This window comes from Peromyscus eremicus, chromosome 4, assembly GCF_949786415.1.
Source record: "Peromyscus eremicus chromosome 4, PerEre_H2_v1, whole genome shotgun sequence".
In the NCBI taxonomy this organism is placed as follows: Eukaryota; Metazoa; Chordata; class Mammalia; order Rodentia; family Cricetidae; genus Peromyscus; species Peromyscus eremicus.
Genome location: NC_081419.1, coordinates 51,726,219 through 51,743,923, shown reverse-complemented (window position 1 = coordinate 51,743,923; position 17,705 = coordinate 51,726,219). Strand labels below are relative to the sequence as shown.

Here is a 17,705-nt window from a genome sequence, read left to right as displayed (position 1 = left end):
ACTGGCTTTACTTTGTAGCTGAGGCTGGGTTTGAACTCATCATCTTCCTGCCTTTGCCTTCCTAGTGCTGGGATTACAGGTGTGTGATATTATGTCAGGCTAGAAGTCGTTTTAATTTTCATTTGCCTTAGGAACTGTTGCTTTTATAACGCTGGAAAAATTAAAGGGGGAAGGGCAGATTATTTTTTAAAGTTTTGGTTTTTTTAATTTTCAATTAATTGAAAGTTGAACCTGGGTGTTGCTTTACCTATTGGCCATCATCTTGATGAAGAGATCTTTGTTCACTGTCAATAGACACTTAAAACCAAACTAAATTCAACTCTTCTTAGTTGGTGGGTATAAAACAGAGCCTGGTAACTTTATAACAATCCCAAACTGGTAACTTTATGGACAATCTAGTACTTTTATTATTGGGGATCTGTAATGGCAGGTGCGTTTGTAGAACTACTTAGGACAGTGAATGCTCTTTACTTTGTTACTGTTCTAGACATTACCAGTAGGTCCACAGTCTCTCCGCCCCCACCCCTCACCCTCCGGTTTATTCCTTGATCGTTAGGTTTGTGTTTGTTTGTCTGTCTGTTGAGGCAGGGTCTCAGTGTGTAGCCCCAGCTAGCTTTGAGCTTGTGACCGTCGTGCCTCTGTCTTCCAGGACTGGATTTCCAGCATGGCACACCACCCTTGGCGCTAGGACTAATTGCTGCCATTTCTTGAAGGCCTATTCTGTGATACGCTGTGCATGAAATACCCTTTCTATACAGTATCGCTCTAAGGAGGTTTCCTCTCATTTTACACAGTTAGGCATGATTAAAGAAACCGACCGAGGAAGGCAAACCCAAAGAGTTGATAAAGGTGAAGCCTCGAAGTCATCTCTTTTCACTTAACTATTGCTAATTAAGATTGTTGTTTTAAAAAATATACAACTACACTGTTGTTCTTATGTTGTCCAAATAAGAGGTTGTGAGCTATCCAAGTAAAGAAATGCAGGGAACTTTGGAGAGGCATCAGAAGTCTGGGCCAGTTTCTTTACCTCCTTTCCCACTCACTACCTTCCTAAGAACGCTTTTCTTAGGGCCTCCACTGTTTAATACTCAAGTCTTGTTGTTGATCAGATCCTTCAAGGATGGCCATGTGTAGGTCCAGAAACTGGCTACATGTCCCAACCAGAATCTATCTATGTGTCCCTACCAGAATCTAGCAATGTGTACCAACAGAATCCAGCTGTGTGTCCCAACCAGAACCTCTCTGGGTGTACCAACAGAATCTAGCTATGTGTCCCAACCAGAATCTAGCTATGTGTCCCAACCAGAACCTCTCTATGTGTACTAACATAACCTGGCTATGTATACCAACTAGAACTTCTTGGTTGGTATAACCTTTCAGTATAATTTGGTGCTTATTTGGTAAAACTCAAGTATGTGAACATTGTGGAATTGGTTTCTATTGGCCACTCCTGTTTAATCCTGGTAGAAAAAAGAAATACTTGTCTTAATCTCAACTAAATATAAAGTTTTTTAAAGGATTTGGATTATAGAGAGCAGCATAGGGACTATTCTCTTATACAACCCCATGTATCAGTTGATGACCTTTGGCTTGTCACCTGGGTCTTTTGAATGTGGTATGGGTATTTGAGAATTTAACCACGCTTTGCAAATTGCAGGAAACACCAGATTTTCCCTGTTTTAGGTAAGGTCACTTTAGATGGTAAACCTAGGATGATCACTTACTTAGAAATTGGCATGCTAGTGTATTAATTCCAAATTGCTAATAAAAACGGATTCATCTCGGAATTATCTAAAGTTTGTGCTGATTGCGTCTCTGGCAGCAGGAGGAGGGGGCTATCAGTTGCCACCTTAACACACAGAGCGTGCTCCTCAAAACTTCTTGAACATCTTTATGATGTTTTAGGATGCGGTTTGTGTTGGGGGGGCTGTTACTGCTGTGAGAAACGTTTCTCATTTAGAAAGAGGGATTATCCACTCATGAACTAGATAATACCTAAGAGAGAACTGACCGTGAGAGGAGGCTGATTTAAGAACAGGTTGTTATTTAATGAATTTGGTGAAACTTTTAATGAATCAAGTTTTTTTTTTCTCAGTGCTTCCTATGTGCTAGATGTTAGGGACACAGGAGTGTGTAAAGACATGCATGGTCTTTGCTTTTGTGACATTTAAAGTCTGGGAAAGGAGTCAGGCATAGGGCAGTCATTTCAAGGCATTGGGATAAACAAACGGGGAAAAGCAGACTGAAGGGAAGGATCATGATTTTATCTGAGGAAGAATCATGCCTAACTATGTGATTAAAGAAACCTCACCTGATGAAATGATTCCTGAACCATATGGTTGAGTTTGGGTAAGTGCTAATTATGTGGGTAGTGCAAACAGCAGAGAAAATGTTAGTGTGAACTACATGTGTAAAGGGGCTAAGGAACTGTAGGCCAGTACGTGTGCTTACTTACGTAAAAGGAACCAGTAGGAGGCTGGTGGAATGCCATTTTTAAAAATCACTTTTTTCTTTCCTAGGTTTCCTTATACTCCACCAAAAGCTATATTCTGCCTTTAGGTGATTACTGTGTGCTGGCTGTGATTAGAGCATAAGGACTCTACTGATATTGCCACTTTACAGACGATATAGTGAAGCATAAAAAGTTAAGTTTTGGGTTCAAGTTGGTAAGTCATACCCTGTTATGATTCTCCCTTATGCTAAAGCATGACCACAGGCTAGAAGGGACCTCTGGTTCCAGTGTGACTCCTTAAGCTATCCCTGAGAACCTCTGAAGTTTCTAGAGAATCTGGGTGCAAGTGAGTCCTTTGCAGACACGGGGCCTCCTCCTCTTGTCCACTAGATGGAGGTGGATTGTGGATCCCTGAAGAGAACCACAGGGCATCACTGCAGCTGTAACATCTGTGGATCTTATTTTACTCATGTCTGACACTAAAAAATAGAATGGTAATGTAAATATTTGGAGCTGGCCTACCTTTAGGGTGAAACACCTCCTCCACCTCCTCTCCATTGCATTTCCCCCTGGTGGACATGGAAGAGAGTATGAACATTTATTTGGTCATTTAGTATGTAAATAAGTCCAGGTTTGCCGTGTTCCATTTCCATCTGAACCCTGGCTAGTCGTAACACTGAATTTTCTTTTCTTTTTTCTTTCTTTTTTTCCAGAGGCCTTGCTGGAGGTGGAAGAAGACAGAAAATGGATTCTTATTTTTCAGCAGAGAACTCAACTCTTGCCATTGATGTGAATGAGACTTTGTCAGCAACAATAACGCATGGATTTAATTCCACCGACGACCCACCTTCAATGTCAATAACAAGGCTCTTCCCAGCCTTGCTAGAATGCTTTGGCATAGTCCTTTGTGGCTACATAGCAGGGAGGGCCAATATCATAACCTCAACACAGGCCAAAGGACTGGGGAATTTCGTCTCCAGATTTGCCCTTCCAGCTTTACTGTTCAAAAATATGGTTGTACTTAATTTTTCCAATGTGGATTGGGCTTTCCTATACAGTATCTTAATTGGCAAAGCCTCTGTGTTTTTCATTGTATGTGTATTAACCTTGTTGGTTGCCAGTCCCGAGAGTCGATTTAGCAAAGCTGGACTGTTCCCTATTTTTGCTACACAAAGTAATGACTTTGCATTGGGATATCCTATAGGTAAGTTATTTTTATTCTTCAATTTAAAAAAAAATTCAAGCATTTTATGTGGTAATATAAGCTTTTGATTTATGTAAGCATTTGTTAGTGACATTCTTATTCTTGTCTCTAGGAAATCATTCATTATTTGTTTACTTGAATTTTTTTCACACAATATATTCTGATCACAATTTTCCCCTGCTCCAACTCCTCCTGGACCCTCCCTACCAACTCATCATTTTTTTCTTAAAGCTGTGAGAAATTAGAATATTTTTTCTTTACTTTCAGAGTTTTAAGGATCACTTATCTACCTAAAATAAATGGCCATATTCTAAAACCTAAGGGGATAATCTTTCTAATAGTATTCTGTTTCTTCTCAGTCATCTCATATAAAGAAATCTAATTGCTATAAGGGATCATATTCTGATTTAAATTATGTTTAAAAAGTTCTTATGTCCCTGTGAAAGTACTCATCATCTCATGCCTGCAGTGGGGATTTATGGCATTAATAGCTTTCCCACACCATCCTTGTTCTTATGCTCTAGAATATTTAGATGATTTTACGTTGAAATGTGTTTATGAGCTTGTTATTTGAATTGTCAGTGTGTTTATGTTGCAGTGAAATTCTTGTTTAAGGACAGCAGTGGTAAGGAAACCATTGCTCCTGCAGTTCTGTACACAGCCCCGTTTTACATTTGCTGGTAAAACAATAAACACACTAATTTGGGATGCTGTGGTTTCTTAAGAGGAAATATATTTTGTTTTTCAGAATATACCACCATTCCTAGAAACTACTTTTTAATATTTAGAAATGCAAGTTGTGTGTATTTTAACCACACACCACATCATGGGGACTGTTGTGTCTGTGCCTCTTCATTCCCTTATTGGAAAGTGCTACATGCCAGTGCTGGGAAGAGACCTGTGAACCAAGTTCCCCAAAATACTGAGTTCATATTTTAATGAAGAAATAAAGCTATGATTGAAACTAAGATCATATCAAACCTTGTCAGAAGAGTAAGGGCCGGATGTGAGGAGACAGTCCTGTGGCAGAGTGGTGGGTTAAGGCTTCTCTGATGATGTATCTTTAGAGCAGAGATTCAGTGGAACATTAAATGGTACAATGGAAACCTGCCAGGAACTCTCAGGCCTCAGTCATTTTATCCCATCCTCTTCCCACAAGCCATTCCCCCACTGGCACCAAAAAGATTGGGGAGGGTCACACTTTTCACCTTTCCTTACTTTAGCCGTGGAAAACTACCGAAGAAATCAAAACGCTCAGAGTAGAGCAGGAGAGTGGAGAGGCTCCTAGCTGAGCCGTCTGTAAAGAGACCGTCTGTAGGTATTCCTTTACAGTTACTAAACTTTAAGGTGACATTACGCAGCAGAAGTTAGTGTTTGTCCATGTCCTTAAGAGTCTGGTCAAGGATTTGTAGGATAAAGACTCCAGAAGTGTCTTTGTCACCATAGTGTGAAGTATTAAATAAATATTGTTTTTATTTTAGACACCAACTAGATATATATAGTGTCAGACTTTTATAGACTAGTGAGCTCATAAAGAGAACCAACATTTGTAACTTTATAGTTTACAGGGGACTTTATTATTTCAATAGGGCAGATATTATCACTTTCAAATAAGGAGACAGGGTTACAGGATTGTTTTAACCTGGGTCACGCAGCTGCCATGTGCCTGAGACCCAGCTCTAGGCTTTCTGGTTCTAAATCCCAGGCACTCTCTTATGCCACACGGTTACATAATAGGCTAAGTAAGTCTGTTTTAGAAGACCTGACCACCCTCTGTAATTTAGCAGTTTCAGAACAGAATGAGATGTTTTCGTCTTTAAATTATGTGTGTGTGGGGTGGGGGGCGGGGGCTAGAGAGGTGGCTTAGTAAGAGTGTGCTGATAAAGCAAGAGACCTGAGTTCAAACCCCCAGCATCCACGTAAAGACCAGGCATGAGGGCTTTATCTTCCTGAGGCCCCCCTTTGCCTTGTGAAAGGTCTTCCACTCTGTGTGCTTGCTTTATGTGTGTGTTTCCTCACCCTTAATAACAGCCATTTTTTACCAGCTTGAAGAAAAAAAAAAAAGTCAGACAGGCCTTTCCTACCTCTAACCCCAGTGCTGGGAGGTAGGGACAGCTGGACCCTGGAACTCACTGGCCAGTCAGCCTAACTGAAACGAGCTTCGGGTTCAGTGAGAGAGCCATCTCTAAAATACGGTGGCGAGAGATGGAAAAAGACTCCAGACCTCTTCCTCTGTCTCTGGATGCACACACAGATGCATGAACCCACACAGGGGGAGAAAGAGCAGATATGGAAAACAGCTATTGGATGAATTACTTTTCCTACTATGATACTTTCCAAATTAATATATATACACCCAGCCATTTCATCACTGTTTTTCTTACATCCACATTATGTCAGTAAATGTGGTAATAATCAAGCTCCTTAGTGGTATAGCAACCTGAATTTCCTTGATGAATGTGTTGTGCAATTTGGGGTTATAATTTCTGTTGTTTGTGTACTCACAGACGATAACTCTTGTAATACCAGGCTGTAGACTATAGCTTTATTAGAAGCCGGTCCTATAGACAGCTTTCTCATCTGCCTGTAAAATGGAAGATGCGTGCAGAACATTATGTCGTGTGTCTGCTCCCTAGTGGGTTACTCGTTAGTGCAGTATCCATCTGTCCTCCGCTCTTGTGCGTGGTGAGCCGAGAAGACAGTCTCTGGGAAGACCTTTCTTTTGGGTTTTCACAACTTCTCCTAGGAATTCCCACTGTCGTTCAGAGAGAAGTGTTGATAATGAATTAGAAGAAACACCCTTCTTAGGGCTGCATGTGCTCCTCATCTGCCCAGTTTACAGGTGACTTGGGAAGTGCTGGCATGGAGAGAAGACAGATAAGTTAGCGAATGAAGAAAAAGATGGCTATGGGTCTTTTCTGTCTACTATGACTGTGGTATATAGAAAATAAATCATGTTATATGACTATGTAGTTTTTACATTAAAGTCAAGTGAATTACAGACTAAAAAGAGTCTCCTGTCTTTTAGGACAATTCTTTTCAAAGGTGCTTTTATAAAATCCAGGTGTGAGAAGAAAGCAAGAGTCTGTCTACCAAGGTGACATGCCGATGCCAGCCGATCAGAATGGCTCCCTGCCTCTGTCATTAAAAGATACTAATAGGGCATAGTTAAGTCCTATAATTTATTCTTCAAACAATGCTGATAGCATAAGTGCCCTGACTAATCATAATTATGCTCCAGTGCTTGAGCTGTAAACACAATGGAGATGAAGCCATTTAACTATATGCCATTAAATAATGGAATGGTCTTGTCAGGGTCTGTGTGTTATTCGCTAGAGATTGAAACCCTGCAGGAATCAAAATAGGAGTCACAGCGGGTGGCTAATTTTATCTTAGTTCTTCCAAGCTATATAATAACTCCTCATAATGGGATCCCCCTCCCTCTAAGAGCCTTATTTATAATCATTAATTAATTAGGACTTAATAGTTGATGTAGTGATTATAAATCTAATTTTAGTTGCTATAGGTCACTGTATTCATGTGTATTTTCCTTTCCAGTTTGAAAGACTGTCTTCAGGTTGCTAACTGCCAGTTTATAAAGAGGGACTGTTAAGTAATTATGGAAGTGAGTGGCAAAAGAGACTAAAATCTGCATGTTGAACCCCTTTCTATTGGTAATTCACCAAGTATTTATTTAATCGCGACTATTTGCTCTCCCACTAGACGTAGTGACTTTTGCCCTTATGCACTCGTTCAGCTGAGTTAAAAGTCTCCAATTGTAACCTGCTTTACAAATGTTCACAATGTGTAAAAAGGAAAAAAACATGAAATTTCAGTCAGATAGGAGGACTAAGTTCAAGAGAGCTATTGTACAACATAGTGAATACAGTTAATGACAATGTAAGTATTCACATCATTAAAAAGTACATAAGAAAATATGTATACTGGTGAGCTTAATTTAACCATTGTAAAACATATAAATTTCAAAATAACATGTATATAACACATGTGATTTTTTTATTGGCCAATTTAAAATAAATTGATAATCCTGTTATTCAGGAGGCCTAAGCAGGAGGGCTGCTGGGAGTTCAAAGCCAGCCTAGGCCACAGTGTGAGATTCTGTATCAAAAACCAAAATGAGGGGCTAGGGTGGTAACTCAGTCTGTGAAGAGCTTGATTTGTAAGCACGAGCCCCGTGTGGACTTAAAATCCCTGTGCTGGGCGAGGCGGAGAGAAAAGATACCTGGAGTTTGCTGGTAGCCAGGCTAGTTCAATCGGTGAGCTCGGGTCCCATGAGAGGCCGTTCAAAGAGTAAGGTAGGGAGTGCTTGAGGAAGACTTCAGCATCACCTCCGGCCTCCATACACAAGTGCGCACACACACATGAATATGTACACACATGCATCAGAAACGGCTAATTAAGGTGGTAATTTTAAAAATAAAATATAGATCCCAAAAAGCTAGATTAACCAATAGCAGATATAAATTGTGGTATGATACAAAATACATTTTTACTGTGTCTGAAACCCTTAGCATTAATTGATGAAGTAGTTCATTCTGTCCATCAGATTTGGTCAGTACTGTGTTGGGTGGGGTCTCTGGGTTCCAGAATGATTCCTTCCGGGGACTTAGAATTTCTTGAGGTGGCATTGCTGTAAGACAGAGTATCACAGTATTCCAGAGAGGGTGAGGTTTAAGGATGCAGGTTGGAGACTTGGTAGAATGAGTCCAGAGACTGGCCTTAGATATTAGGCGGGTTTGAGAAAGGAACAAATTCAAGAAGTCAGAGAGTGAAGTCACGATCAGCAAGTGGAGCTTGTGGTTCTGAATGTAGTGTTTGTCTGCCGTAGCGGTGATACGGATCTGGCAGAGGGAGTCTTTGCTTTATAGCGTAGTAAAAGATGTCTTGGATAAATAGGAGGACAATCATGGGGACTGGCTGTGGTCACTAAAAGAAAGCCACAAGAGCTGTTCCAGTAAGTGGTGGAAATGGTAGAAAAATATTAATTTTTGAAAGTTTTGACTCTGCGTAGTTGTGATTTAGATGGTACTCTTTGGAGTTGATGATATGGATGGAAGGGGTGGTGGAGAAAACACAGAAAGAGACTGGTTAGTGGATACACCAAATATCCTAATTTCCAGACTTTTAACTAATAGGAGTAAGCATCAAGAGGAAAGAATACCAAAGCCGCTGTAGAGGAAGGAAGGAAGGAAGGAAGGAAGGAAGGAAGGAAGGAAGGAAGGAAGGAAGGACAGTAGTCGTCCACATTTGACAGGAGCGCGTGTCTTTTCTGACTCCTATAAATAGTAGGCCGTGAACTCCCAGCAGCAGTTAGTTCTTGCCTCAACATCCTGAGTGATGAGATTCTCAATTATGCATATATATTATATATATATAATAAATGTTGTCTGATCCATATCTACCTATGATCAGGTTTAATGTATAAAGTTGGTACACCGAGAGCTTCACAATAGCAAGGGAGACAGAAGAGTAAGACACTGTAAAAATGATGGAGTGGAAGTCCTTCCAAGCTGTCCCCCTGCACTATGTTTACTGTTCTCGTTACCCATGGATAACTGGGCACCTAGGAAGCCAAAGGAAGGATGGGGTGCTGCTGTATTTTGTCTGACGACTGCCTAGCAATAGCAATGGAAAGCTGCTGCTCAGACTTGCATTGAATTCTTGAGAAAGACAGGGAGGGAGAGACAGACTTCATTATGTGGTAGTGATCAGTGATGTGCCAGGAATGGATATTTCTAGACACAAGTGATCAACTGGTATAAGGGGCTTTGAGGAGAATGTGGAGTTGGAGATGAAGGTTGCCACAGAAAACACTTTTGCATTGCCTTGTGGCCACTTAGGAAAAATTCTTAAAACCAGGCTGAAAATGCAAGACATTCCCTAAATATATACTCCATTCAAGGAACTGAAGTGGTAGGCAGGTACAGATACCTTTTCCTAGAGATAAAATACCTAAGAAGTGTAGCTACCTAAGAATGATTACCAAGATGGGCTTTTACTTAAGCAAGTAAAGCGGGAGGAAACACGGAAGTCATAGAGCCCACACATCTAATTTGGAAATCAGTGAAGAGAACTGATCAAGTTTTATGCAATTAAATGCTTTTAACCTCTGCTCTATTTTGGAGATATTACAGACCTATGTGTGTGCTTAACTGGGAGAGAAATGATTTGAATCTTATAAAAAGTAAGAGTAGCTAATGAGATCAAGGTGAAGTTCTGAGGTTATATAACCTGTTACGTAACTTTAACGGGACACGTGTCTGACATTAACTGAACTTATGAATCCCGAGTAGGTAAACAAATGTATTTTCCTGTCTGGATCACTTTATCTTAGTGTAAATGTAACTCAATCTACGTTCTTTTCACATGATTGCCTCTCTCTTTGGAATGATTGTGGCAGTTCATTTTATTTCTCAACTTCCATTATGAATGAGCTTTTGTATACTTCCAGTTGGATAGGTTCAAGTTCTGTGTCCAAAACGACCAAGTTGTGTATTTGGTGGCTTTAAGTTGCCTTGTTCCACCCCAGGTCAGTTCCCCAGTCTTCACCTTCTAGAACTGCTAGAAGTGTGATCCCACCCACTTACGCCACCAAGGGAAGGTCTTCTGTAGCATTAGCTTCTCAAGCCATCGTGTCTTCTAAGCTCTCGAGAAGCCCCTTCCATCACCCACAAAAATATAACGTGTGCGCTCTGTAATGCGCCATTTCTTGTTAACCTCACGGCATGTTTTGTTTTTGTTTTTTGTTTTATCCAGCTTCATTCTTCAGTAAGTAACAGGCTCTTTGGGGGCACGCTGAGGAAAAGTGATTGCTTTATTTTCTTAAGAAAGTGTAGTTACAGCCGGGCGGCAGTGGCGTACACCTTTAATCCCAGCACTCGGGAGGCAGAGCCAGGTGGATCTCTGTGAGTTCTAGGCCAGCCTGGTCTACAGAGCGAGATCCAGGACAGGCACCAAAACTACACAGAGAAACCCTGTCTTGGAAAACCAAAAAAAAAAAAAGAGCATCCATTGCTTTCATTTCCTCATAGCCTATGTGCCCCCTAAGCAAGGGTAGGGATGACTGGTGCCCTCTTCCTCATAGTTACCTGGTGCTATTATGACGTTACTCGCTGCTTTCTTGCTGACAGCTGTTAAAGTTGATGTTTTCTGGCTCAGTCACTCCTCTCCATTCTAGTCATTTCCTCCCATCCACTGCAGACTTCAATGGCTGACTCTCACCTTTTCCTCTTGACTTTAGCATCCTCCTCAGCTACCCACTGAGTTCTCTGCCCTTTCAGTTCCGTGGCCTCCTCATCTCCAGGGAATCCTCTCCTCCCTGTCAGCTGACAGTCACATCCACATCCTAGACCACATCTGGGAAATATAAACTCGATAGCTCATAGTCTGACTAGAACTTAATTCGTAAGTGCCTCTGGTCCTGACCTGCTTCCTGTCAGCTGTCTCTCGTCTCTGCATCTTTCCCTGTGGAGTGTGGACTCCATCAGGGCATTGCTGTTGAGTTCCTGACTCTACCCTCCCTGATCTGCTGCCATCTGACCTCACCAGTGAAGATGCTCGCTCCATGAGCTCAAGCAAATATCTTGTTGCTATCATTATTTATACAGATTTATACTTTGAATTGCTCCTTTAAAAATTTTACAGCTCTGCCCTCTTCTTAGACATTCATTTTTAAGCACCTGTATGGGAAAATAGGTAGTTTTTTTTTTTATAAAAAAAAATAATTTAAAGTTGATTGTTATTTTGTAAACTAGATGGTACTTAATATAGTAAGTTTTTCTTCCTTGTCAGTTTTATTACTAAAATTTGCCTTTCTAAAAATAAGTGAATGGGGTTATACATCACTATTTAGACTAATTTTCAATGGTATAAACAAGCACAGAAATGTTATATATATATTTGTATAATTCTGTGGAAATATTTTAAACCAGTATTCTTGTTTTACAGTTGAAGCTCTGTATGAAACTACATACCCAGAATATCTCCAGTACATTTATTTGGTGGCACCAATATCTCTTATGATGTTAAACCCTATAGGGTTTATCTTCTGTGAAATCCAGAAGTCGAAAGACACTCAAAATGCTTCTCAAAATAAAGTAAAAATTGTGGGACTTGGATTTCTGCGTGTGTTACAGAACCCGATAGTATTTATGGTCTTCGTGGGCATTGCCTTCAATTTTATTCTTGATAAAAAGATCCCCATGTACATGGAAAATTTCCTTGATGGACTCGCGAATTCCTTCTCTGGGGCAGCCCTGTTTTACCTGGGTCTGACAATGGTGGGGAAAATAAAGCGCCTGAAGAAGTCGGCATTCGTGGTGCTCACTGTCCTCATCACCGCTAAACTGTAAGTTTCGCTTATCTGATTTGGCCATTGTAGTTTGGGGGGAAAGCCTATTTAACCAATTCATTGGGTTGTATTGCACCTATTTTTTCCTTTAAACATTAATTATTACTTATATGGTTGTGATTTTAAGGAAAACCGGCTATTTGTGTATTGTAAAAAAGTTATTTCCTATTTTTTTTTTTTTCCCAGAGCTGAGGACCAACCCAGGGCCTTGCGCTTGCTAGGCAAGTGCTCTACCACTGAGCTAAATCCCCAACCCCAAAGGTTATTTCCTTACTAAGGCATGCAGGTTATTTTTTCTACTTTACAGTCAGAATACAAAGATGATTGGTTTTACTTCAGGCTGTCTTTTTTCCATTTGACTTTTGTGTAAGGTTTACTTAATATTTTCAATGTCTGAGTAAAATCATACTTAGTTAATCAATTTTTATAGTTCTGGGCATCAAACTCAGGGCCTTGTACATGATAGGTAACTGTTCTATCACTGAGCTATACCACATCCCTAGATCATGTTTTTAAAATAACTTTTGCAAAATTTCTAAGTCCATTAACAATCATAAAGTAAAAGCATATTATTGTTTAAGAATAATAATTCTTAATATACACTATTTTTAAGAATTTTGGAAACTATTCAATGGCAGTGAGTTTGGTTGAATGTTCAAAATATAGGTAAGCCAATATAAACATTTTTAGATTATCATTATTGGAACAGCATTGCAGTGGAAATGCTTTTTAGTTAATAGTCCTTCAGCTTAGTGGCTTGTGAGCCATGGAGTTAATTTTACTGCAATATTACCCAAAATACTTAGGGCATGCTTAAATGTGGAATTCAACTCTTATATAAGAGTTAAATTCATGGGACCAGGACAATGTTATATGTTTATATTTCCAAAATAAATAAAAATAAACAATTCTGAAAAATATTTTTGGTGGTAATATGTTTTTCAGAATGTATGAGTATTTCCACCGTAGTGTTGTTTCAATAATGATAATATTGTAATTTCAATGTTAGTTAAATTTTTTCAAGGTCTTTTATTCTTATTAGATATTTGATTTTTTTTTTAATTAAAAAAATATGTCTCAGCATTGACTCTTCTTTCAGACAACCAGGGTTTGATTCCCAGGACCCACATGGTAGCCGACAACCGTCTGTAACTCCAATTCCAGGGAGATCTACCTCCCTCTTCTGGCCTCTGTGGGCACTGCATGCACATGATGCATGGGAATACAAGCAGGCACCACACCCCCACACATAGAATAAATACGTACATACATAAATGTGTAAAGGAATTGCAGTGCCTTAGCTGCATGAACTCTCTGTTACAACAAATAGCTAAGGGTGAGTCCTGGCTGGGGAGGCAGCTCGGTGTGCACAGCGCTTGTTGCACAAGCTGGAGAACATGAGTCTGGTTCCACAGCAGACATGTAAAAAGCCAGACGGTGCATGTCTGTAATTCCAGCCCTGCGAGGGCGGATACCGGAAGATTCCCTGGGGCTTCCTGGCCAGCCAGCCTCGCCCAAGTGGTGAACTGCAGGTTCAGTGGGCGGTTTTGTCTCAAAAGATAAGGTAGATAGAGCAAGCAATGGAGGGAGACATCCACTGTCAGCCTTTGGCCTTGGATGTGTGCATGTACACATGTTCACAACCCTAGTGTCCCTCCCTAGGCACTGCTGTGACAGGGTGTCAGCTTGTTCATTCTGAAGGCAAGCCTGCTGGCTTGGTTACTGTGCTCTGTTCTTTCCGCAGAATTGTGAAGACTCTAATAATAGATTCCTCACCAGACCCGGCTTCCCTTTGTTTTTCCGGTTCCACGTGGGTGTTTCAGTTCCCTCTGCTGAATCTTTTTTTTTTATTTACAAATACCAAGAACTAATGATTAAGATGCCTACTTTTCTAGTTTTTAAAATTTTATTGGGCTGCATTGTTACTATTAATTGAACCATTTAAACACTTAATCACAAAGTTCAGCTTTTTTTCCAAAAAGTTTAGAAATTTTCTTGAAAGAAGTGACTAAGATTTTCAACCTCTTTTTCATTTAACGTTTCAATTAACCAATAGAAGAAGCAAGAAAGCAGCTATAATTATAATGTTCACTTCTTTTTTTGCAAAAAATATTTGTAAAAATCTATTTTCCCCTTTATATTCCTTAATGTTTGAAATATTCCAGGACATTGATTTTAAAATGGCTCCTAGTTGAATTCCTGACTTTCAACAAAATGTCCAACAGAATAGAATATATGAAAATATAAATTCCTACTGCGCAGGAGGAAAGTAGTAACAAAATTCCAAATTCACCAGTGCAATTACTAGCAGGGACAGCCAGGCACTGATGTTAAGTCCAGTCTCCATCTCTTCTTTCTCCAGCCTGGTGCTGCCCCTTCTGTGCAGAGAGATGGTAGAACTGCTGGACAAGGGTACCAGTGTCGTGAACCACACCAGTCTGTCGAATTACGCCTTTCTCTATGGCGTCTTCCCTGTAGCCCCCGGGGTGGCGATCTTTGCGACGCAGTTCAACATGGAAGTAGAGATTGTATGTGTGCACTGTTTTTTTCTAAGTCGGGGTGGTTTCTGTGGTGAAGAGAAAAATGAAGTTGTAAAATGCAGAAAGCAACATTCTTTAAATGAGAATTTGAGCTTCCTAAGCTGTCACACTGTAAATAAAGAGATATTCTGTAACATTATGCAACCATAGTTATTTAATATGGGAACCTTATTCATCTATGCTGTTCTTTTATTTTTTTAAACCCATGCTTTTTTATTAGTCTTTGTTTTGTTTTGTTTCAAGTACTTTGCATCTACGCTTAGACTTAAGCTTTAAAGTTGTTTACAGAGGGGTAACTTTTGGAATTTTGAGGGGAAAAATTTTCGTTCACTGTAATTCAATCACCACAAGAAAATACTCCACAATAAACTAGATAAAATTGGTAAATTAATGATGTGTATGTATATTGTATTAAGGAGTTCTGAAATGTAATATGAGGGACAGTCCCATTAATTAATCTATATCATGTTTGGTAATTATTTTCTGTTGGTTTCCCCCCATAGTTTATGAAGTAGCTTGGAAGAAAATTGTCCATAGATTTAATTAGACCATTGGAAGGGTGCTCCTCCCAGAACCTAGAAGATAATTAACAACCTAATTTGTAGTATTTTTATATGTAAATATCATTTGAACCTAGATTAGAAAGGGGCCAATGGAGCATACTCTCAGAAAGGAGAAGTATGGCATCAGATCGTATGCTGGATTCTCTAATGTCCTTACTGGTTTTCATTTTCATTTTAAAATGCATTAGTGTATTATGGATATTTAAATTTTAAGCAATTGTTTAGGTAAGATTATGATTCCTTAATTTGATCTCATTTTTGCAGATAACGTCAGGGATGGTAATAAGTACATTTGTGTCTGCTCCAATCATGTATGTTTCTGCCTGGTTATTGACCTTTCCCACCATGGATGCTAAGCCATTGGCGTATGCCATTCAGAATGTTAGTTTTGATATAAGTATTATCAGCCTGGTCTCCTTGGTAAGTATGTTTCGGTGTCAAATTGAATAGAAACTACAAAATAAGTTTGACAATAACTACTAAGAGAAAATGACTTTTTAAAAACTTTTTCTTAAAAAAATAAAAGAGAGGGCCTGGAGAGATGGCTCAGAGGTTAAGAGCACTGAATGCTTCTTCCAGAGGTCCTGAGTTCAATTCCCAGCACCCACATGGTGGCTCACAATCATCTGCAATGAGATCTGGCACCCTCTTCTGTATACATAATAAATAAATAAATCTTTAAAAAAAATAAAAATAAAATAAAAGAAAACTAAAGTCTATCTGAAAAAAAAATGCAATATCAACTTCCTAATTAACCAAGTTGGTCTTTCCAATCAGAAGTTTTGAGTTGTCTAGTGGGCAAGGTGTGTGACTTAGTCAAACTTGATTTGATTCCTTATCCTATATCAAGTTGTCTATGTTACTTAACCTCTCTTAAGCTTAGTTTTCTTAGCTATAAAGATAATCATTTTACCTAGTTCAATGAATTGTTTTAAGGTTTGAGATAATGAGATAAGCCTTCTATGAATAATGATCACCACACAAATACTAGCTATTCCAGAATCATAGATTCAACAAAGGTCTTTGGGATCAAGATTAACCATTTATTTAAATGAAACCAGATAACTTTTCAAATTTGATTCTGCTAGCTCAAATATATAAGCTTTAACGAGAGTATCATGTAAATCAGATTGCCTGCTGAATTCAGTCAGAATTATTCTAGATTGGAAAAAGACAATGTTTATTCTTAAAGGGAATGGATATGAGAATGGATATGTATATTAACAATAAATAAATGTATGATTAGTATGATTTTTAGGAAATCCCAAAGGAGACAGGGTTTCTCTGTGTGTAGTCTTGGCTGTCCTGGAACTCTCTTTATAGATCAGGCTGGCCTTGAACTCACAGAGATCCACCTGCCTCTGCCTCCTAAGTGCTGGGATTAAAGGTGTGTGCCACCACCAGCAGCCTATCACATACTCTTAAAAATCTATGTTCCTTGATAAGAAGGTAATTTGGGGAGACAGAAGGTATCAATGTCTTTTGGCAATTAGGGACAAGAAGAAAATTAACCAGCATACTTTCCTGGGCAATATGAAGGTAGAATAGAAATTCAGTCTTGGGGTTGGGGTGTAGCTTAGCTTAGAACATGTACTTAGCATGCATGAGGCACTAGGTCCAATCCTAATACTAGCCAGAAAAGAAAGAAGAGGAGGAGGAGGAGGAGGAGGAGGAGGAGGAGGAGGAGGAGGAGGAGGAGAAGGAGGATGAGAAGGAGAAACCTAATCCTTTTAAATACTAGGAATACAAGATTAATCTTGGTGTGGAAGGCATGTGTTGTTTGAAATAAGATCACCTGAAATTTAGATTCCTCAGGAGCTAGGGTCAGAAAAATTAGCAAGGAAAAGAGTTTAGAAAAGTTCTTTCCTGAATAATTGGCTGTGACATTGTGTCCTAGCCCAGATGCTGAAGGTAGGCATACTTAGAATATGGCCCTTGTCAAGCCCCTATTAAAGAACTAATTTGTTAACCATGCATCTCCTCATGCCTTTATTTCACTTTGGATACAGTAACTTATATTAATAACCTTTTTTTTTGTTTTTTGGGTTTTTTGTTTTTGTTTTTGTTTTTGTTTTTTGTTTTTTTTTTTTTCCCAAGACAGGGTTTCTCTGTGTAGTTTTGGTGCCTGTCCTGGATCTCGCTCAGTAGACCAGGCCGGCCTCGAACTCACAAAGATCGCTTGGCTCTGCCTCCTGAGTGCTGGGATTAAAGGTGTGTGCCACCACCGCCCGGCAATAACTTTCAATTTTAATGAAACCTTATAATTTCTTCTGGAATGAGGATAAAGAGAATTCTCTAAAAATACTAACCATGGGGACCAGACATAGTAACACACACCCGTTACTTAAGCATTGGGAGGCTCAGACCGGAGGATCTGGAGTTCAAGGCAGGTCTGAGTTATACAGTGAGATCCTGTCCTAAAAAACCAAGCGCTAGGATGTAGCTCAGTGGTTGGATGCTTGTCTAGTATATATGAGGCCCTGAGTTCAATCTAGCCCACAACAAAAAAGATTTCTAATATGCTATTTAGTAAGTAATTATAAAGATTGAGAAACATAAATAACTTGAACCTTTT

General features: G+C 39.4%; 1 protein-coding gene across 2 annotated transcripts in view; it reads left to right on the top strand.

The window, feature by feature from the left end:
* The window catches only part of Gpr155 (G protein-coupled receptor 155), a 43,151-nt gene that overhangs the window by 1,226 nt on the left and 24,220 nt on the right, over positions 1-17,705 (top strand). Inside the window, exons 2-6 of one of the 2 annotated variants that reach the window (XM_059260705.1) lie at positions 2,520-2,666; positions 3,166-3,656; positions 11,625-12,024; positions 14,390-14,555; positions 15,395-15,550. In XM_059260705.1, the coding sequence (XP_059116688.1) occupies positions 3,197-3,656; positions 11,625-12,024; positions 14,390-14,555; positions 15,395-15,550 (1,182 nt within the window). In that variant the 5' untranslated portion in view covers positions 2,520-2,666; positions 3,166-3,196. The remainder of the gene's footprint in view (positions 1-2,519; positions 2,667-3,165; positions 3,657-11,624; positions 12,025-14,389; positions 14,556-15,394; positions 15,551-17,705) is intronic. The other variant, XM_059260704.1, reaches the window with a different exon arrangement.